The 25,653-nt window shown below is 52.9% G+C and overlaps 1 protein-coding gene across 2 annotated transcripts in view; it reads right to left on the reverse strand.

The window, feature by feature from the left end:
- The window catches only part of PRMT8 (protein arginine methyltransferase 8), a 79,414-nt gene extending 54,109 nt beyond the window's left edge, over positions 1-25,305 (reverse strand). Inside the window, exon 1 of one of the 2 annotated variants that reach the window (XM_060165594.1) lies at positions 25,231-25,305. In XM_060165594.1, the coding sequence (XP_060021577.1) occupies positions 25,231-25,305 (75 nt within the window). Of the gene's footprint in view, positions 1-1,131; positions 1,180-25,230 lie in introns of those variants that run through there. The other variant, XM_060165595.1, reaches the window with a different exon arrangement.
- Between the last annotated feature and the right edge of the window lie 348 nt (positions 25,306-25,653).

A 25,653-nucleotide genomic window follows, 5' to 3' on the forward strand; every position in this document is an offset into this window, starting at 1 on the left:
CCACCCAGCCTGGGATCACCCTTTTCTCCCATCTTGACCGTGGTCCATGCAGTCGGTAGTGACCTGAGCTAGACCTTCTAGCACCATCTGTCTGCCTCTAGGTAGGGGCCGGAGCTCAGCTGAAGGGGGAACGTTCTAAGGGTGGGTGTCGGGCAGCAGCAAGGCAGGCATGGCTGTGTCGGGCACCTGGGACTCTCCTGTCCCCCATGACCACACCACAGATACAAAGCTTTCATGCCTGCCTTTGGCCAGAGATGGGCCTGGTTCCACCGTCCCACCCACTCTCCTGCACCCGTGTTTCCTATCACCTGGGCTGAGAGAGGAGCTTTCAGCAAAGCAGTCTTGCAGTCAGCCTCCCCAGAAGGAAGCACAGTGCTGGAGCAGATGCCACGACCTGGCTCACTGCTCTTCCCCCCGGGGGTCGGAAGCCTGCACGACTCGGGGCCGGGGAGAAGGGTCTAGACACCGCTGGTCCTACAAGCTGGAGCTGTCTCCCTGTGCATGGCTCCCAGGCTTGCTCATTTGTCAACTGTCACCCTCATGCGCCCCTCTAGCGTTGGCTTTTTAAAGGCACAGACTCTCTCTAGAGCCCCCTGTGGCGAGGCCAGACACTGATGCATGTCACAGAGCGTCAGCTGCTGTCACCAGCTGGCATCTCTCTATTATACTGTGTCCCTGAATCTAACTCTGGCATCTCAGCAGAGCCCGCCCTCACATGCTTTTTCATTACTTCAGACTCAAGCCCCTTCCAAGGCTGTGCTCCCTGGAAGCCTCTTCCCCCGGGTCCTGCCACGCACCTTTCTCAGTTCTCACCCTCCCTCTTTCCCTAGGGCTCACAGAGGGGCCTCCTGCCGTGGCTCTCGCTGGGTGGTCCCCACACCTCTAGCATCAGCATCACCTGGGGGCTTGTAACAAATGCATGTTCCCGGGCCTCGCTGGCAACACTAAATCAGACTCTCTGGGGTGGAGCCCAGCAATCTATTCCAACACAGGCCCACACACGTGATTCCGCTGCATCCCAGAGACTGAGAATGGCTCGTCTGGAGTTGCGTTTTTCCACAGTTTCCCACAGAACAGACACTCCTGGAACAAGGGGTTCTGTGGTCAAGTGAGTTCGGGCCAAAAAAAAGCTAAAGAGATTTCTTTTCTTTTCCAGCTTTCTTGAGATAAAATTGACATATATCATTGCGTAAGTTGAAGGCATACAATGTCATGATTTGATATATATGTATACTACAAAATATAAAGAGAGTTCTTAATTGCAATCCTTTTAAGGCTTTAATTTGCTAAAATGAATCGTGAATCTCCAGGAGGGAATGAGGGTGTCTAGTGCTACCAGTGTAATAGCTGTGGCATTCTTTTTCCCTGAGAGAGCTATAAACATCTCTAGAAATTACTGTTCTGAGGGAAGCCATCTGAGGTCTCTGACTGAGGGCAGTGCTTCTCTCTTACGATCTGTGTCAGTCACCTTGGGTGGGTATCAGGCCCCACCCCAGACCAGCAGAATCCATTCCTGCGAGGGTGCGGGCTGCCAGCCTGCACTTTAACAAGCCCTCCCGGGGCCCCCAGTGAAGCCCTGGTCCAGGCAAAGTTGGGGACAGCTTCTTGCCTTCTCCATTCCTCTGCGACCCTCAGAGGCCAGCCTGGCTCTGCCTCGGTGCTACTGAGGCTCCCAGACAATGCCAGAGCCGGGCCAAGGTCACCTGAAGGAGAGGCAGCCATGGGTTACAGAAAGCACCTTGGCTCTCACAGCAAAAGGCCCGGGATTGGGTGAGGGCTCCGCCACCTGCAGGCTGGGTGACCTGGGCTGGTCCCTATCCCGCTGTCACGGCCAGGGTCACGGCGTGGCTCAACTCCAAGGGCAGCCCTTGGCAGCCGCGTATGGTGTCCCGGTGCTTCCCGGCGCTTCCCGGCAGCCCCTGGCAGTCTGTTTGTGGCACAACGGCCATGCCTGTTTCACATCAGGATGGCGTTGCAGCCGCACGGTACCTGCTCTGTCTCCCAGATCTGGAACTGCTGGGAAGGAATCTATTGGAGTTGTTGCGCCTGACCTGTTCTTTAAATAAACTGGGGCTGTTTTCCAGCTATTAGTCACATTCCCCCCAAGCCTCCACATACTGAATTCTCTTCTTACATCCTCAGATATTTTGGCTGCAAGAGATGTCAGGTTAATTGGGTGCCTGGCTCCTGGCTCTTCCTCCTTAATGGGCTTACAAAGCAGACTTGCCACGCATCCCCTCCCCTCCCTCCCTCTCCCCTCCCCAAGCCAACAGGGGCCTCTCTCTCCTTTGACTTGAAGGACGTCACCAAGCACCCTCTCTGCTTCCTTTATGGACAGATGTGCAGAGAGATACAGCCAATCTCTTCCCCCACCCTCACCCTGCCTGGAGTTGGACGAAGCCTTCGTCCCAGATATGGGTCACATCATCCCCGTGGGACCTGAGATGGGCAGGTGACTCTATGCTCGGCCGGGGTCACCGTGGAGGCAGAGGGTGTCAGACAGAGGTCACACATTCGGGGCACCTGTGGGTTCTGGTCTTGGTTCTCCCCCTATTCAGGTTATGATGCAAAATCCATTTAACCTTTCCGACCTTCAAATGGCAATAATTATGTGTCCTGCCTCTTCCACGGGCTTCTGTGATGACTAAAGATGCTGTGTGTGTAAGTATTCAGAGGCAATTCTAAAGTGTGATAGAGGAGAACAAGACTTGCATCTCTGGCCAGCTGACTCTCTGCCCCGGTGTTACTTGGGGATGCTGCCCGAGCCCTTCTCTGGCCCTGGACACAGTTGCCTTGGCTGCCCTTAGCGCTCTGTCCCTCTGGCTGCCTGAGCCTTGTCCTCGCCCTCCACACCGTCTACTCCCTGGGCTCTGAGCTACCCCTCTTCCCCAGAGGTTTCTGAGAACTATGCAGCTGCTATCTTCAAGAACATGCCCACCATGGAAACTCAGTCATTTTCTCCAGACGCTGACACCTGGTCTCTCCTGCTCCTAGTGTGTATTCCCGTGGCATCTGTGGGTCCAAAGCTACTGGTTACGTTCTGTCCTTTTTTACCGGCAAACAGTCTCATGCAAATGTTCTCACAATGGTAGGTGTTGCTTCTATAGCCAAGAAGTAAATTCCTTCAGTCCGGGACCCAGATCTCATGTGTCACTGTCTCCCCCTTAATGCTTGGCACAGAGCTGGGGCTCAATAAGGATGTGATGATTAAAGTATCCTTCTACCGGGTCAAGGCTGCCCTTCATAAATATATTATGCAAGGTCCCTTCCCACCATGCAACCAGAGACCTTTCTTTCCCCTTGAGAGGGCGGGGAGGGAGGTGGCAGCAAGGAAGACAGAACTGAGAAGAATAATCATGAGAATCTGAATAATACTCAACACTCTTCGGAGGAGTCAGTGGTGCCCCAAGTGTCTTTACCGAGAACTGTCTTATCTCCCAGGATTTCCAGGAAAAGGAAATATCTTGCAGATACAGAATGCATTTACTAACCCCCATATTTCCATCCATGTAGGCTACAAGTGGCTTCAAGTACAGATTCGAGCGTATTTGTAGACGCTTTTCCAACAGTCTCTTCACAGCGAAGTGTTGCAAGACCAGAATTGCAGGGAATGGGGCTGAGTTTCAGAGGAACTGACTGGCTGATTTAGTCCCCACAGTGGGGCTATTCAGGACGCAAGAACTGGCCCTTCACAGAGTCTCTGGCCCCATCATCTGTCCAATAAGCCAATGGCTGGAGATAAACGAGCTACAAAGTCATAAATCAGAAAGAAAATCGCAAGTTATAGGCCAAGACCAAAGCCACATCAGCTTAATCCAGATTCCCATCTGGTTTCCCAGGACTCCTCCAGACACTTTCCATCCAGTTCTAGGAAACCCATTTGGTCAAAATAAATATCTTTCCGCCCAGATTCTTAGCAGAAGTGACTAACTCCTTTAATCAGAGATTCCAGTGTATTTACTGAAAATACTGATGTTCTAGCTGGAAAGGGAACAATGTCAGCCACCAGATCTACTCCAAAGGTGGCCTCAGATTAGCCAATGACAGAGCCCAAGAATCTGGATTTTTCAAAGCACTCCCAGGCAATTATGACGGTCAGTTTAAAAGCTGAACAAAACATGTGAAATAACAGTTTTCAAGACACTGAACATCAGGCAATGAAGAACTGTACCTTTGAAAGCTGACAGACAAACAAGGCAAACCCTATGACGCCTCAGCTTACTGCCTGGTATATCTGAGCTGGGTTGTAGGGAGTGGAAACCCAGGCAGAGAGAGGCATCTGCCTTGGTGGAAGAGACAGAGGTGGGAATCAGGAAAGCAAGACAGCTAGAGTTTGAAAGGCAGAGTGCTGGAGGGTAGAAAACTCTACAGAGGGGGCTTTGGAGATCTGGAGTGAGTGCCCCTCAAGTCTTCAGCTGAGACTGACCAAACTATGCATGTGAAGAAACTACCTGAGACCAGGAAAAGAATGACAAAGAAGATAAAGGGATGACTTTACAGTACTCACACGGGGCCAGTAAAGGGCTCTTGTCTCCCCAAGCCAGAGTGGAAAAACCTCATAATTCGTGAATACTCAGAAGACTTTTTCCCCCCCTCAGTGGTGGAAAATTAGCCCTGGATTAAAGACTGCTCTGATTCCACCTAACAAAGCTTAAAAGCAAGACCTGAAAGGGTCAAACTCTCCAAGTGATTTAACTGCATCCCAGAACTAAGCTTAGAAATACAAAATAGCCAAAAAGTACCCAGCTCCCAACAAGGTGTGGATTCCACAATGTCTAGCATTCAGTCAAAAATTATCAGGCTTGCCAAAGAAGTGGGAAAATGCTACCTATAATGAGGAGAAAAGTCAGTCTCTCCAGACCAACCTGGAAAGGACAAAGATGATGAAATCAGTAGACAAGGTCTTTAAAATTATTATTGTAACTGTATTGCACATGTCCAAGAAACTAGAGGAAAGATTAAGTGTGTTATGTGGCGACACAGAAGGTAGAAAATGAACTTCTAGAGATAAAAACTATATGTGATTTTTAAAAATACACCAGATTAGATTAATAGCAGATTACATGTCACAGAAGAAAAGATTGACGCAGGCAATAAAAACTACCCAAAATAAAACACAGAGAGAAAAAGATTGAAAACAAAAAGCTAAACAGAGCATCAGTGAGGTGTGAAAGAACTTCCGGTGACTTAGTACACATGTGACTGTGGTACCCAAAGGAAGGGGAAACAGAAAAATACTTAATGAAATATTGAAATGGTGGCTGAAATTTTCCAAATTGACAAAACCCACAAACTTATAGATCCAAAAAGCTCAGCAAACCCTGAGGAAAAGAAATCAGAGGGAGAAAAACACACCAAACTATATCACAATTAAATTGCTTAAACCACTGATAGACAGAAAATCTTAAAAGCATCCAGGGCCGGAGGATAAAGATACGTTACATACAAAGGAACTAATATAGGAATGAGAGCCAACTTCTTATAAGAAACAACACAGGAAGACAGGACAGCACCACCTTTAAAATACAGAAAGGAAAAAAAAACTCTCAACTTGGAATTTTATACCCAGTGAAAATATCTTTCAAAAATAAAGCCAAAGTACAGATTTTTATAGACATACAGAGGTGAAAGATTTCATTATCCACAGGTCCACATTATAAGAAATGTTAAAGGGCATCCTTTGGGCAGAAGGAAAATGATGCCAGATGGAAATCTGGATCCACACCAAGAATGAAGTACTCTGGAAAAGTAACTTTTATGGATAACCAAAAAAGACCTTTTCCTTATTATTTAAATCTCTTTAAATGATTATTGACTGTTTAAATTAAAAACTAATAACAATGTCTCTAGGATTTATAACATAGGTAGGAATAAAATGTATGATGGCAATAGCACAAAGGCCAGAAGGGAAGGAATGGAAGTACACTGTTGTATGATTCTTATAGTACATGTGAGGTGCTGTACTATTACTTGAAGAGAGACTATGATAAGTTCATTATACTTACTACAAACTCTAGGCATCCACTTTATAAAAGCACAAAAAGTTATACATAATAAGCCAGCAAAGAAGACTAAATGGAATTTTAAGAAATACTCAAGTATCGTCCCCCAAAAAAGGCTTAAAAAGAGCGCAAGTGTAACAAAGAACAGATAAGTAACATAGAAACAAATAGCAAGATGGTTGGTTTAAACCCTACAGGATCAATATAATATTTATAATTACGTTAACTATAAATGGTCTGAACACCTCAATTAAAAAACAGAGGCTATCATATTAGATTTTCTAAACAACCACATGCCTCCCTGTTTGAAACTTACTTTTAACACAAAAACAGTTTTTAAAAAAGGATGAAAAACAATATACCATGTTAACTTGAATAAAGGGAAAGCTGGAGTAGCTATAAGAGTATCAGAGAAAGTAGATCTCACAGCAAATAATATCAAGAAAACGAGGATCTCTTCACAATGATAAAGTGGTCACTTCATCAAGTAGACACAGCAATTTCAAATGTTTATTCATCTAATAAAAGAGATGCAAAATATATGAAGCAAAAACTGACAGAACGAATCATTAGGGAAATGCAAATTGAAACCACAAGGAGACACCACCTCACACCCATTAGGATGGCTAATAATTAAAGAAAACAAAAAAACGGGAAAATAAGTGTTGGCAAGGATGTGGAGAAACTGGAAACCTTTTGCAATGAGAATGAAAAATCGTGCATATTCACCATGGAAAAGTTTTGGTACTTCTTCAAAAAACTAAAACTAGAGTTACCATATGATCCAGTAATTCCACTTCTTGGTATATGCCCAAAGTAAGTGAAAGCAGGGTCTTGAAGAGATATTTGTGCACCCATGTTCATAGAAGCATTATTCATAATAGCTAAACTGTGGAAGCAACCCAAGTGTCTATCAATGGAAGAACGGACAAGCAAAATGTGGTCTATACATACAATGGACTATTATTCAGCCTGAAAAAGGAGGGAAATTCTGACACATGCTACAACATGGATGAACTTTGAGGACATTATGCTAAGTGAAATGAGCCAGACACAAAAAAACAAATACCGTATGCCTCCCCCTACATGAGGCACTTAGATTAGTCATATCCATAGAGACAAGTAGAATGGTGGTGGCCAGACGGTGGAGGGGAGAACGGGAGTTATTGTTGAATGGGCACAGAAGTTCAGATTTGCAAGACGAAAAGAGTTCTGGAGATGGATGGTGGTGATGGTTGCACAGCAATACGAATGTACTTCATACCATTGAGCTGTACGCTTAGAAATGATTAGGACAGTACGTTTTATATTATGCGTGTTTGACCACGACGAAAAAAATGGAGAAAAAAATTGATAGAAGCAGAAGGAAAAACAGACAAAACCTGATTATTCTGGTGGCCTGAAAAGCATTAAAATAAGCGATCCCTGGATTTAAAGCCTATGAAATCGGGATGCAGCATTTCCCATTTTATCTTTTCTATCCCCTTCAAAACTCCTGAATCAAGAGACTTGGATGAGAGTGGTGGTGAACACAACACATTAAACGTTTACTTGTCAAATGAGCACTTTAGTGCAAATTCACTCACAAGGCCCCTTCCCTCCTGAGAGGAGGAAGAAAGTATACTGTTATAATGATGGGAAAGAGGATGAAGACAAGCCCAAGAGGCCATTTTCCCAGGGCATACCTGTGGCTCAGAGACAACAAGTCACTGGTTCAAGTCATAGAGTCTGAAACTGGTGGAAGGTGGAGTCAGACTCAGGAGAGGCAGGGCTGCCTCGAGGCCGAGACTCTGACGGGCAGGAAACCAATAGTGACAGCCCTGCCTCCACAAAAACACTTTCCCGGCAAAGTCATCCCACTTAGGTCCCACCGTGCGGCGCTCTGGGCCCTCTTAAGCACCTGGTCATTTTCCCCATTGAACACAAACATCGGTCCCTCTCGTGAATCACCCCACCCTGGACCCCATCTCCAACAAACTGGCGAGGGCCCGCCTTTATGTAGGTTCGTAAAAGATCTTGGAGAGGCAAGTGTCTGGCTGGGCAGCCAGTGAAGGTTCAGCGACCCTCAGCCCCAGAGCAAGGACCACGCGATGAGCGAAGGCCACGTTGAGACCTGGGAGCTCTCTCTCCAGCCCCGGCTTTGCCCCTGCCTCGCTGGGCATCCCTGACCAACCTTTACCCTCTCTGGCCTTGGATTCCCATCCGCGGAAAGTGGCAGCACCAGATTCGAGACTGTGGACCAAGCAGGCATGTATGCAGAGACCACGTGGGCCGCGTGGACAAGCGGAGGGAGGGGGTGGATGCGGACGCCCCTGTGGGGAGCAGGAACCAGGAGGCCAAATGAAACATCTGTGCAGGGAGGTTTGGCCCACGTCCCCCTGTTACTTATCAGCGTTGTGCTCACACCTGGGGGACTGAAGCCCAGAGAAAGGAGAAGATCCGTGGAAGATGAGCCCAGAAAAATAGGTGCACAGCCCTGAGAAGCCAGCTGGGAGGAGAGCCTGGGCTGGTCACAGTCACCAAACACAGAAAACAGAAAGCACCGGAGCCCGGGGCAGTGGCCGGTGCGGGCGGAGCCTGCTCCCCAGAGCAGGCCGGAGGAGGAACCAGCCACGGCAGTCCAGCCACGCAAGGCTGGGGGAAAGGGACGGCGGCTGGGGTAGCTGGGGTCAGTGAGAGCAGTGGTCCTCAAACCCCGGTGGACATCCCACTCCTGGAGAGGGGACTGCGGACCCCACCCCCAGCCTCGGATCCAGTCAGTCTGGGGCGGGGCTGAGAATCTGCATTTCTCCCAAGCTCCCAGGTGATGCGGGCGTGGCTGGTCCAGGGATCCCACCAGTAACCAGCAGGAACTTGGGTCCTGGGACGTGGCTGCTCGCGTTTGGAACCAGCGTCCGCCACTTCCTTGCTCTGTGACCCTGGGACATTCACTGCATCTTTCTGAGTCGCAGTTCCCTCTCTCACAAGCCAGGGACATTATTAGTATCTGCTCTCAGGGTTATTTAAGAATGAAATTAGATTATCCACGGAAAGAGCTTGGGAAGATGCGTGGGGCAGAGTGAGTGCTGGGTGAACACCATCAAGTATTTCTGTTCGTAAGAGCAGCTTAGCGGAAGCCCCCGGTGCTGGTAAGATGACCCCACAGTGACCTCTATGTGTCAGGGCTCAGGAAGAGAGAAGTTACTGGAGCCCAGAGGTGGTGAGGGCTGTGTGAGAGGCTACGTGGAAGCCTCGGTTTAGGGGAAGCCTACAGGGAAGGAGCTGGAGGAATAACTGTTCTGAGCTCACTCCCCTCCCTTCTCTGATCTGCTGATGCTCCGTTGGTGGCGTCCCAGCTCACAACACCCCACCATGGGACCCTGCCAGCCAGCAGCTTGGGGGAGCTGGGGTGGGAGGGGAGCCTGTCCATGCAGTTCAGCTTTCTGGGGCAGAGAGCAGGGTGGAGAAGGATGGAGAGCACGTTAGAGGAGCAGATGTAAGACAGCAGCATGCTTGCACATCGTTTCATGCATACCCCTCCCCCTGGGGCAGGGCGACCCCCTAATCCAGCCAAGAGCTGGGGGACTCGGAAAGGCTCCAAGGCTCTGGGTGAGCAGCTCCTCTCCAAACCACATCCTGCGGCTAGAAATACCAGCCACACCCCAACACGGATCTGGTCCCTGGCACTCCCAGCGAGGTGAGCGGGACGGTCCTGGTTCCAGCCCCGGCCAGGGCCCTGGCACTGAGCCATCCAGGCACCTACCTCGAAGGAGACTGAGCTCTTTGGCTTTCTGTGGGGAACAAGAGACCACGTTGCAGGAAGCAGAAGAGAGAGGATGGATTTAGCCGAGACTGGAAAACAGACACAGCAACCTGACACATGGGACAGTCAGGGCTCAGAGCCCGGCTTTGGCCCTGAAATCAACTCTCCGGCCCTGACAGCGGACCTCTCCTCGGAGCCTCCCTCTCCAAGGGACATTCACTATCACTCCTGCCTGTTTCTCTGCCCAGCTCCTCCTTAGCCTTCAGGATTTGGGGCCTAGAAAAGGATTCCCAGATGTGTTAAGTCACACTAGGCTCCTTGGATGAAATCACTAGAGCCGTATCTAGCCACAGTCACAGATATGACTGTGATTATTAATTATCTAAAATTGGACGGGATAAAGTACTGCAAAAGAATACACTGTAGGGAACGGTTCTGCCGAGGCAACGGGCTGAATTAAAACCATCGCTGTTAAACATTTCCCACTGCTGACCTGTGGTGTTCTCTGGGTACCACACACTTCCCTGATACTGACGGGAAAGTGACGTGTAAGAGGCAAGTGGCCGGCTTTCCAAAAAGGTCCAGGGACAGTGAGGTGTAGACACTGTGACTTGAAGAGAGAAGATGGTATGCACCCTGTCACGGGCACGATTCATGCACTGAACACTGCGACGGGAAGAGCAGAGTTAGCGCTGGAAACCTGAAGGGTGTCTCAGTGACTCACTGGTCCTGTCCCCTGGCTTCAGGTAAGATGTGATCAACCAGCCCAAAGGGTCCAAGGGGCTCCCTGGGGGTCACTCAGCCAGCTCCTCAACCTGAATACGAAATCCCCACTCACCCCGAAACATACGGAAACTTAAATAAGGGTTATCTGCTCAACAGGCACTTGCCCTGTTCGGGTGAGGAATCAGAGCTCTGCAAGAGGCTTCTGGAATCCCCAAGACCCAGCCCATTTTGTCACGACGGCAAGGGGAAGAAGGACAGCCTGGAAGCCTCCCATCTGCACTTTCTGGGAGGGTGGGGTGATGCCGGGCGGATTGAACGACGTTTCCCGTAAGGAACGACCAGAGCACCTCTCCTTACGGGTTCAGCCACCTGCCCAGGTTCACTCCCTGTCATAACCTTTGTCCTTCTTCCTCCTAAAGGATAAGGCTCCTTGGTAAACCTCAAACTCCCTGATTTTGTTTTCTGCTGTGTTCTCAGGGTCAAAGCCAGCTCAGAAAAGACACGCCCCCTAGTAAGCAAGCGGCAGAGTCCGGACTATCACCCAGGTCTCCTGAACCCCATGAGCTCAAACCTAAAGTTCTTTAACACCCAAGCATCTCCACCAGGGCCAGAAGAGAAGGAGAACGGTGACCCTGATGTTAACTCACAACGCCCAGCAGCTACAGAACAAACACCCGCCTTTGCTCCTCTGAGCAAAGCGTCTCTACCCATAACTCGTGCACTCGCTCCACCAGCAACCACTGAGGCCACCTGGAGTGCAGGCATCACGCTGTCGTGAAGAGGACGACCTGGCAAAGGGCAGGGACAGAAGCGGGGCGGCGGCCGCAGTGATCCAGACAAAGGATGATGAGGGTCTGACTGGAGGCAGTGGGAGAAGGAGAAGGGGATGCAAGTAAAGGATGGGAAGAAGGTAGATTTGGCAGGATTCTCTTGCAAATTCTCTGGGGAGGCCCCTGGTATGACTGCTGACCAGTGCCCTTCAAGGAGGCAGGAACCCGGGGCAGGAACAGATGCACAAGCTCGGAGGAAAGGTAGGGAGCTCGGTTTGGGTCGTGGTGGACTTGAAGTGCTTGCCGCACACCGAGGAAGAGAAGCCCAGCCAGGAGTGCAGGTCTGGACGTCACAAGACGTGCAGGAGGATGAGGTCATCCAGGGACAGGAAGCTGGGGTCAGCATCACTACCAGCGGGAAGGAAGAAGGATCCATGGGAGGGCGGGAGAGAGAATAGCCACAGGTGCGGGAGAGATGGGAGGAGGGAGGACGCAGGACCCCGAAGAGGAGAGGGAATCGGGAAAAACGAAACACAAACAGCCTCGGATGCCGTCGATCGACCAGGTGAGATTAGAGACCGTTGCAGTCGGTAACAAGGGGGCCTCCAAGGCCTGGGGCGAGAAGATGTCAGAGGACGGTGACTGCAGGGATGGCCGTCGCATCACCCCTCCTCTGGGCCCCTGGCATAGCACTCGGCTGCCGGCACCAGCCGTGGTACCAAAGGAATACAACATCCTGGCTCGGCCTGGATCCTGGGAGACATGCCAGGTCCCAGTACTTTAGAAATAATGGTCCAGCAGCGCACACTGCGGAAGACAAGGAAGTATGGCGCTGACAGATTTGAAACTCAAACCTTCCCTTTCGTTCCCTCTACCCCGTACGCGTTCGGAACAGGCGAGACCCATGGCACACCAAGTGTCTGGTCATGCGGGGGTTAAAGGAACCACTGCCCAAGACGGGAGCCTCTCCAAGATGCAGGTCCCCAGAGCCCGGGGCCAAGAAGCTGAGGCTGCCTGCCCCACCAGCTGAACCGCAAGCCCTGCGCGTCTCTCCTGCCTGAAAAGGAAAGAGCCATCGCTCTCAGCAGCGCAGAGCGCGCAGCCCGGGGAAGATAGAGCCCGAGCCAGCAGGCGGAGAGCAGAAGCGCAGGCAGAGGTTTCCGGAGGGAGGTTCGTTCTCCAGGACAAACACCTGCCTGCCAGCCTCCTCCCCTTCCGCCCTGTTCAAGTCAGGACCCTAGGAGAGGTCAGCTCCCCGCCAAACCCAGACAGACGACACCTCTTTGCTTTTCCCCAAACGTCCACTTTCTACACCATTTGCCACCTCAAGGGGAAAGCATCTCGCGTGCTCAGCAGCACAAGTTTAGCACACGTGGGCAAGTCTGGAGGGGGAAGCCATGTGGAGGATGGTGACGAGCTGTCTCCATCCCCGCTGGCAGCTCGATCAGGGGAAACAGGCACAGAGTTGGCTGGAAGGCACCTGGAGCAGCAGGGGGGTCAGAGCGAAGTTTAAGGCTGGACAAAGCCCCCCTGCTTTCCACAGGTCCTCATGCCCTGGCCTCCATCTGGTTCAGGGCCGCCCTACCAGGTGGGACAGACAAGGACCAACTCGGGCGTTTCTCACACGGGTGGCTGAGAGTCAGAGGGCGGATGGCAACAGAGTCGGGGCCGCGGGTTCTGCCTCAAGCTTCTCGGCTCTTCCCAGGCTACCTGGTATCCGCCGAGGGCCCGAGGAACCAGAGTGAATAACACAGGGAGGCCGAGGCCGAGCCCCCTTGGTGCTCGGGAGGGACCCCGGCTGCCTTGACTGGGGCGTGTGCAGTGCCCTCCGGGGCAGGGGCGGGGCGGAGAGCGCTGGTCTCTTGATGCTGGAGCGGAGCTGGAAGAAGAGAGGGAGGTGGGCACAGGCTTGGCCCGGCTTCAGGGACGCCTCCAGGAAGAGCCACCAGAGCTGGCCGTGCGGACAGAAGCCCAGGGCCCTGCTGCACCGGCAGCCCAAGCCGCCGGTTTGCTTTTCTTTCCCTCCCGGAATATGGAGCACCTTATTTTTAACTTTATAAATAGAAGAGTGAATGACAGCGCAGGCCTAAGACAGGCGCATCCTCCCGCAGAGCGCCGGCCCCAGAGCAGGAGGCTGGGGCCCCCGAGAGCCTGCAGCTAGGAGCCAGAGCCTCAGGGCTGTTCAGACCCCTCGTCCGGACATATCTGCCTCCCCCACCCCACCACGGCCCCTGCTCACATCAGCCGATGATGAAGCATCAGGCCTAGTGGGAAGAAAATATATCGTCTGATACAAACCCCGAGACTGCCCTGCTTCGAGGGAGGTTGCGCAGGGCTACCTCCACGGTCTCTCTGCCCTCTCTCCCCACCGCAGAAGTGCAGGGAATTGCCCCCACGGCCCAGGCAGAGCCCTGACCGCCCCCTTCCACCCTTTCTGAGACTTAAGGCTTGCCTGTTCAGGAGGGTACGAAACGTATGCCCTTGTTTGTCTGAAAAATCTCCTCTTCCCCAGCTTGCACTGCGTGTCACCATTCTCTCTGCAGTCCTGCCCCTGCCGCACAGCGGTGAACATCTGTCCGGGGCAGCTAACCTGCAGCCTTGCTTTGGGTTGGAAGATGACGGCTATGACCTCAGAGACTTCCTTTTCAGGGGACGCTGGGTGACGGACAGTCCCAACCTGCGTAGAAGGAAGGGAGCCGTAGATAATGATTTAAACGCCAGCGTCCATAGAACATTTTCAGTGCAGGAAAGGTATACGTCACAATGACCACTCGTAGAACAAAAGGTCTGCAACCTCTAACAGGTACCAGGCGCTGTGCTAGGTGCTGGGATCCGATGGTGAGCAGCACGGATGGAGCCCCTTCCCGCACAGAGTTTACAGTGGACTTGCAGACGAGGAAGTCAGCCAGCGAGTACAAAGCGATACACACCGCGACAGAGGATGCACAGGTACTGTAGGATCACATGGTGGGAGAGCTAAGCCTGACTTAGATGAGGGGATGGAGCCAGGGAAGGCTTCCTGGAAGAGGTGACATCTAAGCTGAGACCTGAAGGAAGAGTAGGAGGTGATGAGGGGAGGGAAGGAGGTGAGTGTAGCTGGAGCAGAAGGGAAGGACTTCAGAGAACAGCATTCAGGGGCATGAGCTTGCGGAGCCAGCTAAGCCACGGCAAGGAGGTGGGTCCTTCTCCCATGATAACGGAAAAGCCACTGAACACGTCTGAGGATGGGAGAAGCACAGTCAGGTCGCCACTTCAGAAGGCATGTTCGTGCTGCTGTGAGGACAGACCAGAGCCAGGCGCGGCTGTGTGGGGGGCATCCAGGAGGTGATGCAGAGATCCAGGCAAGAGATGGGGGCGTGCCCAGGACGGCCAAAGTGGGACCCCAAAGAGGAGGACAAACTCAGGGCAGAGGACAAGCCGATGAGGAGCAGAATCACCAGGACGTAGCCATGGAGACGGCACAGAGGAGATGGGGCTGTGCCTCGGGCAACTCCACACTCAGCAAGATGACGGCCAGCAGGAGGGGGCAGAGGGGTGGGAAGCGCTGACACCAGGAGGGGCCCTGAGGAGTCTGAGGTCCCTGTGTGGCACCTGAGCGGAGGCGTCCTGCTCAGGCGTCCTGAGCCAGACATACAGCCCAAGCTCGAGGGCCGGATTTGGGCTTCGGCTGGGAACCCTCAGCACATCAGGGAGGAGGCGTGAGATGGCCTGGGGAGAGCGTGTCGCGCCAGAGAGGGTGGCCACCCAGCCCCCACCTGAGGAAAACAGCACCCGAGGTCGTACATCAGCTGCAAAGCCAGGGCCGCTAACCTTCCTGACCCTGACCCTCAGATCCGCTCTACAAGATTCCCACCCAGGGCCTCACTCCCCGCCCCCTCGCCCCCATGTGCCCCCCATACAACCACCCTACCACGTTGAGTCATCAGTCCCTGGGTCAACCCCAGAGCTCCAGGCTAGTGGTTAAATGTGCACCTCATGGTGCGTTACCTGCTCTGAACTGCAAACCACGCGTGACAAGTACATAAGCGCACGAGCACGTGCTTCTGCGTGACGGCCCCGCAGACTCACGTGCGTGTCCACACCTCCACGCGTAAACACACCCGCCGCCCCGCAGCCTGGACGAGGTCGTTTACATCCACCCGCGCTGAAATCCGCAAGGACTCTTCCCACTTTGCACTGCGAAGTTTCCCCCAAAAGCAAAACAAAAGCTAAGCAAATAAACGCAAAGTTACAACAGGAGGAAAAAGGTGAGAACATGCGTCGAGTTTCTTTTTTCTGTCTTCTCCTGTGATTGTATTTAACCTTCATGGATTATAAAAATGGGTGTTAATCCCAGAGGCATGAGGATGAGACTCAAACTCACGTCTGCCTCCAAAACCCTCCCCGACGGTACCCTGGGAACCGCAGCTTTCACTCTGGAGAGCTGGGAGTAGACAGACTCTGTAACAAAAGGAAGTTCGCTGGTGTACGTGTGATGTGCGAGTTTATTTCCTTTACTCATTCAATAAATATTCATCACTTCCCTGCTAGGTGCCTGAAGGCAAGAATTGCGCTGATGCGCGTTAATAGCGAACATCCCTTAATTAGGATCCCACTTACCCTCGTGATGGGCTGCAATCATTTTTGTGGGATTCTCTGATTGCGTCTCCTTAGAGCAGTGCTGTCATAACTGCCTGTCAGGGCGAGATGAAGCCCTGGATGTAATGCGCCTGGGGGAATTGCAGCCTCTCATTTTCTGGCAGCCCCAGCTGTTAAAGGCCACCCCTTTCCTTCCCTTCAGCTAACAAGAGAGGATCCTTCACCATAGAGCTACAGGTGGGGACCTGAAGGAGGGATTTGCTCATCGCAGTTCCCTTTGTAGTGGTTTGGTCTCAGCTGTACCACCCTCTGGTTGGGCCTCACCCCCTGTGAATGTCCTTTACCGGATTCATGGCCAAGAGGACAGGGTGTTTAACTCGGTAATTAACACCCGATTTGCGGCGCCTGCCTGGGCGACGCCTCTGTCCTCCTCCCCTCCCGCCAGGCCTTGTTCTCCTGCCGTGGGAACGTGGGGAACATCAATCCAGTTATCGAGCAGTAGGAGTGGCTCTTGTCCCAGCAGCAGGACTTGGGGGCGCCCGGAGAAGGCCAAGAGGTCTGAAGTGGGTGCCCATCTACACCCCCCCACTTCTCTCCATCCCTAGGGGCTCCGTGAGGTTTTGTTTTCCCGCTGTGGACATTGCGAACACCGGAGCCCTGGACCCCAACACTGAGTGTGCGTGTGGAGTGGAGCAGGCCAGCTCGCGAGGCATGGAGAACCCTGTCCCTCCTGAGAATGCTTGGATCAGTGAGTCCATCGCGTCACCAGTGGAGGCCCTTTATTCACCTGTGCGCCCCCCGCCCCTTTGAGACACCACCGGATAAGCCCGGATGATAAATCCTAGCTCATCTTGCGTACCTGCCGTGTACCTACGTGAGCTTCACACGAAGTCACTCATTTAACCCTCATAATAGCTCCGCGGGATAAGGTGCTACTACCACGACACAGATGATGAAACCGGGCACAGATGACGGTGTAACGCGTGCACGCCAGGACCCAGCCCGGCTGAGGTCTGCACCCAGGCACGAGCCCCAGGTCCTGCGCCCCGAACCTCTGCACAAAACTGCCTCAGGCCCAGAAGCCAGCAACCCACGTGGCTTAACTGTTTGGAAGGTGCCGAGAAAGTCCTTACTGCTCCTGTCCTCCAGAAGAGCCCTTCACGGACGCTAGGGACGGGCTCACAATGCTACCACTACGATAATTCTCTGGCAACCACAGAAAGCAAATCGCCCGGGAGGACGAGGGGATTGAACACGTGGAGCCGGGTACAGGCTGGCAGAGGCTCCAGCCAGCCTCCACCCTCTCCCACACACGGACGGACGTCTACCAGTTCCTTCCAGTCCCCAAAAGGCTCTCAGTGGGTGGGACCTGGTGTGGGCAAAAGTGAGGACACACTTCCCGCTGGGGATGTGAATAAAAGAGGGGGAAGAGGCCCCAGTCAGCAGCAGGACTGTAGGATAGGACTGCTTACTGGTCCTATAATCTCCGTCAAGACAACCGACCACTGTGAGTTTCCATTTCTTCAACTACAAAATGCGAATAGAAGAGTTGCTTGTAATGTTGCGTAAATTAAGCAAGGCAACGCATACGAAGCACTGAACACACGCCCAACACAAAATAGGACGTGAAAATGGCAGCTCTTGTTATAATTTTGCTGCAACTCAAGGAAGAGGGGGCCTGACCAAGGTTCTGCGGCAACAGTGGGCAAGTTGGACAGTGGGCAAGCAGCAGGAGACAGACTTAAAGGAGAGAGACGACCTTCACTGACTCTGCAACTACTCCAAGCCCTCTCTACAGATTCGTTGCCATCTGCCAGCCACTCTCTACTCAGACCTACTACGTGTGGGCACCATGTTAGATGACATTATGAGTTGAATCAAGTCCCCCCGAAAGATGTACTGAAGCCCTAACCCCTGTTACCTGTGAATTTGACCTCATTTGTAAACAAGAACCTCGCTGATGTAATCGGATTAAGATGAGGCCATACTGGACAGGGTGGGCACTGATTCCATACGACTAGTGTCCTTAGAAGAAGAAGAGATACAGACACACGTAGGAGAAAAGGCCACGTGAAGACGGAGGCAGAGAGGCAGTGCTGTGTCTACCAGCCAGAGCATAGCTGACAAGTACCAGAAGCGGAGAAAGAGTCAGGGAACAGATTTCCCCCTAAGAACCTCCAGCAGGAGCCCATCCTGCTGACGCCTGGATTCAGACGTCTGGCCTTCAGAACCGTGAGAGAATAAATTTCAGTTATTTAAGCCCCCAGTTTGTGGTACTTTGTTGCACGAGCCCTAGACAATGAAATAAAACTACAAAGATAAATTTAGAAAACCAAGTTCCTGTCCTGAAGTCTCTGCTATTCATTTCATCCCATGTAAGAAGCTGGATGAGAGTTCAGGTTTAACATGGTGGCCTCGGTCCAGCTTCCAGAAAGGTATACTTTGTTAGTCAAGAGTTTTGCCTGGCCCACCAGCTAGGACTCCCGGACCCAGGGATATCCGGGAGGAACGAGGACTGTCCTGGCCACAAGTTATACTGGGTCCCCGCCACCCACGGGGCATAGCAGTGAGAACTGAAAGCAGGAGGAAAAAGCCGGGGCTGGTATCTTTTCCTCGGTTTCTTCCCAATCCACCATTCTTTGTTTCTCCTGTTAATCTCTCCATTCTTTCTCTTTGTATTTTAAGTGTCTACTCTGTTCCTTCTGCTGTCTTCACAGCCCGGTGGACTGGAAAAAGCAGAGGTCTCAGTGGCTAGAAAACCAGAGTTTGAGTTCCATCATTTACTAGCTGTGGGATCTCAGGCAAGTAATACTAACTTTCTGTGCTTTGGTTTCTTCATCTGTACGATGGAAATAATATGTAACTTGACGCGTTATGTACGGTGTACAGGATGTAACATGTGTGTAAGCATGTAATGTATGACGGCACCCACTCAACAAGACGATATATGCCGAAGCATTTTACGTGTCGTACGAAAAGGACAGAGATCTTGCTATGCACAATTCTCAGATCTTACCTAGGGAAACACTGGTTTTCGATATTACATATCAGGATATACCAGAAAATTAGCATCAAATGTAAAAACAGTCAAGCCGGTGCTAAAGGGGGTAGAAACGGCATTGACCTAAGAGGACCCGACGCCAACACCGGAGCGCTCTGATGTTGGCAATGTTTTCCCGTCTCTTAATTTGAATGATCTGAAGTTCCCATCCGGCTCTAAGAGTCTATGACTTTATGAAAATGTATACATCGAGCTGTTTGCTCTTATAAAATTACACTTTAAAAAGAGATCTTTGCTTATGGGTCACCCACTACAAATCTGGAGAAAGCTGTGATGCCTGAGGGACTTCTAATAACAAGTGAAGGAGAAAAGCCATTTGAGGTGTGATGTATCCAGCGGGCCGGGTACCACCGGAGGGGCATGTCTTCTCCAACACACCTCTCCTGGCTAATCCAGAATTTCAGAGGAAGGGGTTGGAAATGCTCCAAACAGAGGCTGGTAAAGGGGGTGAGACACCCTTCCTGCAGCCCCCAATGCAAAGGCAACCAGACGGTTTTTAATCTCCTTTTAGAATAACACAAACCAAGGTGACTCCAATTGCACCGGAAGAGATGGAGCTCAGACCTAAGGAAGATCTGACTTCCTGACTCTTGAGATGCACGAGGGGTTTGGGGAAGTTGCCTCCTGTGAAGCTTTGTAACAAGGAACCAAGGGGCCAACTGCGTCGTGGGTGCAAGAAGTGGGCTCAGGGCTGGGAGCGCGGACACAGCGACCTTCGCGAGGCCCCTTCCCGCCCGCGCTTCCCCTCCTCTCGCCAAGGAGAGACAATGGGACAACACGCCCGCCTGTCACACAACACGACCCCACCTCCAGCTACCTTGGCAGCTCACATCTCGCCACGTTGCTCATTTTTTTCCTGCTGACTCCAAGGTGTAAATGCTGTTTTGACAGATTTTTGCACGTTCCACGCTGGAATGTGATAATCACCTCACATCGCGGTTAGCACCGAGGAGGAAACGAAACCCACTCCCGAGTCAGAGACGGGAGTGTGGTTTCACCCTCTTTGACAGCCAAAAGCCAGCGGGGGACTCTCTGCAGAGCCACACCTCTCGGGGGCGGGGGGCGCAAAAGACACGTGGGCATCTTCCTAATTCTCCTGAGCTCAGTTCAGGGCTGAAATCCGTGTTTGCTGAGGGATGTAGACTGTGGTTTGGCGATCATTTCAGCTGGAGAAATAAGGACGTAGGAGAGTCCATCCAGCCGGTGCTTTTCTGGCGCGACTCCTAAAAGCTGACAGGTTGACGATCCTGCAGGCCTCGGGAGCTCACCATGCTCTAAACCCTTTGCGCGAATTAATTCATTCAATCATCGCAACAGCCGTACAAGGCCCAGAGGGGTTCGGGGACTCGTTCATCGTAACAACACGTCCACTGGGTTCAGTGTAAAAAGCCAGGCAGTCTGGCTCCAGAGCCCCACGCTCGTCGGAAAGAGACACGATGCAGACCCCAGAGAGGTGGGCCTGGGTCCAGCCTCCTCTTGCCCTGTTTCTTCTCCTCCCCTCACCTTTGTGCTATAGGACCACACGCTTGAGCCGAAAACCCTGAGAACAGGGAACCATGAGCGACGTCGGAATTCAGCCCATTTCTCCCCATAACTCACAGGGCAGCACCCATTGGTACCCTAACCCCACTGTCCTATTGTAGGAATTTTCCCAGCCCATAATTATTCTCTCTTCCCAGGCCAGTAAGTCAATAGCACATTCCAAAACCAGTCTCCCAAATGACTCCTGTGCTAAAACTATTTTCTCACCCCGGGGGCTTCTCCTTTGAGGTGCGAAAACCCCAATCAGGGAGTCGCACCAAAACCCCAATCAGGGAGTCGCACCGTAAGTAATGCATCAGGCTTTCGCGGAGAACCAGTGAAGCAGAGGCTCTGAGGGTCCATCATCCCCCAGGGTTCATACTGGGCCTTGTGATTAATCCCTTTATCTGCTCTTCAGACAAACACCCCAGGGGAAGAGTCAGTAATAATGGACTATGAAACAGGTACACAGGCAACCAGAGTGCACCCATGCTTCGAGCTTTGCAGCACCTCGATTCCCAGAAACTCCACTCATTTTTTGAGTTTTCAGGGTCCACAATGACCTAAGCACAGGAGTGGGGATGGGAAGCCCAATTCTCAGAAAGCCATGAGTGATTAACACCCAGAAGCCTCACGAGCTTGTTCATAATCCCACGAATCAGGCAACATTTGTGAGCATTTTAAATTTACTCTGTGTCAGGCACCGTGTTACGAACGGGGTAGACACCCTCCCCCCCAAAAAAGTTCATTATCCAACTGAAGAAACAGACATGTAAAAAGCCAATGGGAGATCAGCTCGGTGCTTTGTGACCACCTAGAGGGGTGGGGTAGGGAGGGTGGGAGGGAGACGCAAGAGGGAGGAGATACGGGGATATATGTATACGTATAGCTGATTCACTTTGTTATAAAGCAGAAACTAACACACCACTGTAAAGCAATTGTACTGCAATAAAGATGTTTTTTTTTTTTTTAAAAAAAAAGCCAATTATCCTGTAATAGGAAAAGTGAGAGACAGGTGTTAGGAACACAGAAGAAGGAGAAGGAAAACTCACTCTCCGTGGAGTGGAGGATAAATGGTCGATCTGGGAAGGCTGCTGAGAGGAAGAGACCTTTGAACTGGGTCTTGCTGGTTGAGGAAGATCTTTTGTTTCCAGAGAGAAGGGGGGTGGGTAGAGCAGCCCAGGTAGAGGAACCAGGAAGCACAAAGGCATTCAGGCATGATGTCAGTGTTTGCAGAGAACTGCATGGGGCAGGTACTGAAGGGCTAAGGAAAAGGGCTCTTATCCTGTGTCCTAAAGGCAACAGGGCGACATGGTAAGTTTTGAAAGCAATGTCCGATCATGAGCAGATTTGGACTTCTGAAAGCCCATCGAGGGCTGGATTAGAGAGGAGGACAACAGGAGAGAGGCTGTTGCCTTAGTGAGGGCAGAGTGAGGGTGGTGGCCTCTGCACGGACAGCCGGCTGGGAAGGAGACCAGACAGTAGACGGTCTCTAATGACACATGCGGAGCAGGGGATGATGCCCTCGGCCGAGGAGGAGAAGCGCATCTGAGGGACAGAGCCAGAAAAAGCAGAAACGGAGCTCACCGTGCCCACCCTGCCCCCGCCCCAGCTCCAAACTTCACTGGTCAAGGGAGGCTCTGCTCACAAGCAGGTTTTTTTGTTCCCCACTCTCTCCTGCCTAAGGATTAGAATATCTCTCCCTAAAAACCTTGTGAGAGGTCACCTTCTCCCTGTCACCCTTGCCTGCCCCAACACCGCATCTCTCCCTTCCCAAACACCCTCTCTCCCTATCCCTCTCTCCTGCTCCCATCCAAACGTGGCATCTTTTTAGAAGTCACGTAGGGACCTCCCTGGTGGTCCAGTGGGGAAGAATCATTGCGTCCACTGCAGGGGGCAGGGGTTCGATCCCTGGTCGGGGAACTAAGATACCGCATGCTGCACAGTGCGGCCAAAATAATAATAATAATAATAATAATAAAAGAATAGAAGTAGCAATGCAGGGCAAAGGGCAGTGAATCAGAAGCAGGGGCAGTCTGTGCTCCAAGGCTGTCTGTCCTGCTGACCAGGTAACTTTCAGAACTTGCTGGACCTGTCAGCCTCAGCATCCTCACCTGTAAAATGGGGCTAAGAAATGAAAACTAATCTTTGCTTATCTCACAGGATTATGGTGAGGATGAAATGAGATAAAGTGCTTGTAAACCACACAAGGAAAGGCAGGAAAAGGTGCTACTGAACTATCTGGATCATCTGGCACTACTGTCCACCAGACTGTGAGTTCCTTGAGGGCAGGGGCCTGGTGTCTTCATCTTTGGATATCGAGAGCCTAATCATTCCTGGCACAGAGTCAGTGTTTGATAAAGATGTGTTGAATTAAAAACAAGGAGCGCTACCACCATAGACACAACACACACACACACACACACACACACACACACACACCCCACAGAGGCATCCTTGCCTCCCTCTCTCTCACCATAAATGCAGGCAGACCCACAACACCCCACTTTTGGAAGTACTGCTCTAGTCCTGGCTCATTCCAAAAACAGCCAGTTCCTGGAAGAAAACCAAGTGATTGTCACGCTGCCTGGATGCCTCCATTGGCCACGTCTGACCAAGTCTGAATTCTTCCCCTTCTCAGGGGAAGCTGTGAAGAACTGAACCCCAGACTCACTCCCCTTCCCGGAGCCCCAGCTGGATCTGCCCCTCCCACTTTGTGCCAGGCGTTCGACATGGGTTTTTTTCGTTTTTTTCTTTTTGTGCTCTCAGGAGCTCGGCCGCCTATACTGCTGTTTTCATTGATGCCTTGAACAGAGCTGGCATGTGCAACCGCCGAGAAGGGGGAGTGCGGAGCTGCGGGGGAAGCATGTAAAAATAGCCTGGCGCGCGTCGTTCTGCCTGCTCCGGACTCCCTGAACCGGGGCCGAGGTGGGGAAGCTCACATCGCCGTGCACAGTGCGGAACCTGGCCGGGGTCTGCACCCAGACACGGCGCAACAACCGGAGGGCCGGGGGGCTAGAGGCCTGCGAAAACTTTTTTTTTTTTTTTTTTAGAAGCCGAGCGGTAGGGGGATGGGTAGAGAGAAGCTGTTTCTTGCTTCTAGCGCTCCAGCCACACGGCTGCAGGGACTGCTACGTGCCCGCTGGTCCAACAGATTACAGAAGTGCAGCCTGGACTCTGAGCTAGTTTTAGAAACCCATTCTGCAGGTGGGCGATGGGAGGGAGGAGGGCGAGGGGATTGGTAAGGCTAGCTCTCTGCCTTGCACTACACATCATTCTGAGTGTCTGCTTGCCTGGGGGCGGGTGTGGGGGGGCGAAGAGGAAGTGGCGAGGGGACCGCAGGCGCGCATGCTTTGCCCTAACTCAAGGTGACGGCATTAGCTCCCGAACACCCCACGTTCTCCCCCAGAGCGTGTTTGTTTCGAAATCGACAGTTGCCAGATACATGCTGCTTCTAGTTTCTCAGAGAACGGGGATTTTAAAAGCTTTGCTGCCTACGCGGTGGGGTTAGGGGGTAGCTGCAGTTCAGACCTCGAGGGGAGAAGATCGGGAAGGGTCTCTGCCCCTTTCTGCAGCCCAGCAAGACAGAGGGACAATCCCCGTGCCACACCTCCATCCCGCCCCACGCTGCATATGGGTAACCATATGTGAAGTGCACGGCAGCCCCACCAGACACCCGGCTATTAATAGAGCCCGGGAATTTGCTCTCTGCCTTTTTCCTGCCACCGAGTAAGGGATGATCTTCACACACATATCCCACTCCGCCCCCCCCCTCGGCGCACCGTTCCTCCACGAAGGTAAGGGGGCTGCCCACGCGGATCCCCTTCGTGACTACAGGTGCCCAGAACCTACGGGCTAACCCAGTTGTAATGACAGCAGGGTCAGAGCGAGGCCAGGGAACGCAGCCTCCAGTCTTTGCGGCTCCGAGCCAACTCCAGAGTACAGAAAGGGCAGCCGCTGGGCTGCCGGAGGCGGGGGACGAGAGCGCAATTTGCGGAGCTAGAGCGACCTCCTGGGAACTGCTGCGGGACGAGCGGCTGCGGACCCATTTCCCGATGCAGCGCGGCGCGCAGGCCCCACGGCCCGCGTGGGCTCGGCTGCGGCAGGAGCGGGCGCTGTCCCTGGTCCTGAAGGTGGCCGCGGCCCGAGCTTCCTCCCCGGGGTTAGCGTCCCAGAGGCGGCTCGTAGGTGCTGGAGGGCAGACCTCTCCCCGGCCCGGATGTGGGCGCGAGGGTCTGTTGGTGGTGCCCAAGTGCCATCCCGGCACGGCGCACGGGGGCCCCCCTCCCCGACCCCCATCCCCGCGGCCCGGAGCTCTCCGCGGTGCTGCGGGGACCGAGAGCTCGAGCTTGAAGGGTAACGCCGAGGGAGCGGCCGGCCGGAGACGGTCAAGGCGCCGCAGGGAGCAGACCTGGCCCCCGGATCACCCATCCCGATCCGGCTGAAACCGGCACCCTGGAGCCCTAACGGAGCCCAGAGGGGAGGGCAGGGGAGTTCGGCCGCCCAGGGTTTGGGACGTGGGGTGGGGGAGGGTGGAAAGCGAGCAGCGGGGGGGCAGGAGAGGGAGCTGGGGTGAGAGCGGCTCTTTTGCATTTTCAAGAGGGAGGGGGCCTGAGACAGGCACTGTCTTTCCCGCACCCAGCACACACACACACACACACACACACACACACACACGCACACACGCGCACACGGCCGGCAGAAGCAAGCGGGATGGAGCTGGGAAAGTTTGGCACCAGGTGCGGAGCGGCGGCGGCGGCGGCGGCGGCGCGCGGCGCGGGGGTCCCGGCGGGCTGCGGGGTCTCCGAGCCCGGCCTCTCGCCTCCTTACCTCGGTGTTCTCGGCCGTGTTCTCCGCCATTTTCCTCCTTAGGAGCAGGCAGCGGGAGGAGTGTTTCATGCCCATAAGAGCCAGCAAGGGTTTGGTGATACAGAGATAGTGCCGAAAGAGAGAGCTGGTGTAGCTTTAAAAGAGAGAGAGAAAGAGAAAATGGGAGGAAAAATAAAATAAAATAAAAGCCCAACCCAGTCCCTCTGCTGGAGCATCAGCCGGTACCATCAACCACGGTGGAGTCTTTCCTGCAGTCTCCACTTTGTTTTATTTTCCTCCCTTCTCATCGGCTTCGGATTCCTTCACACAGTTTCGAGTTCCTGTGGCGCCCGCGACCCCCTCCCCGCCTCTCTCCACCCGCGCTGCGGGCCAGGCAGGAGGGAGGGAGCCCCGAAGGCTCCGCGGAGGCGGCGGCGGCGGCGG

The sequence above is a fragment of the Lagenorhynchus albirostris genome, chromosome 11 (assembly GCF_949774975.1).
Source record: "Lagenorhynchus albirostris chromosome 11, mLagAlb1.1, whole genome shotgun sequence".
Classification (NCBI taxonomy): Eukaryota; Metazoa; Chordata; class Mammalia; order Artiodactyla; family Delphinidae; genus Lagenorhynchus; species Lagenorhynchus albirostris.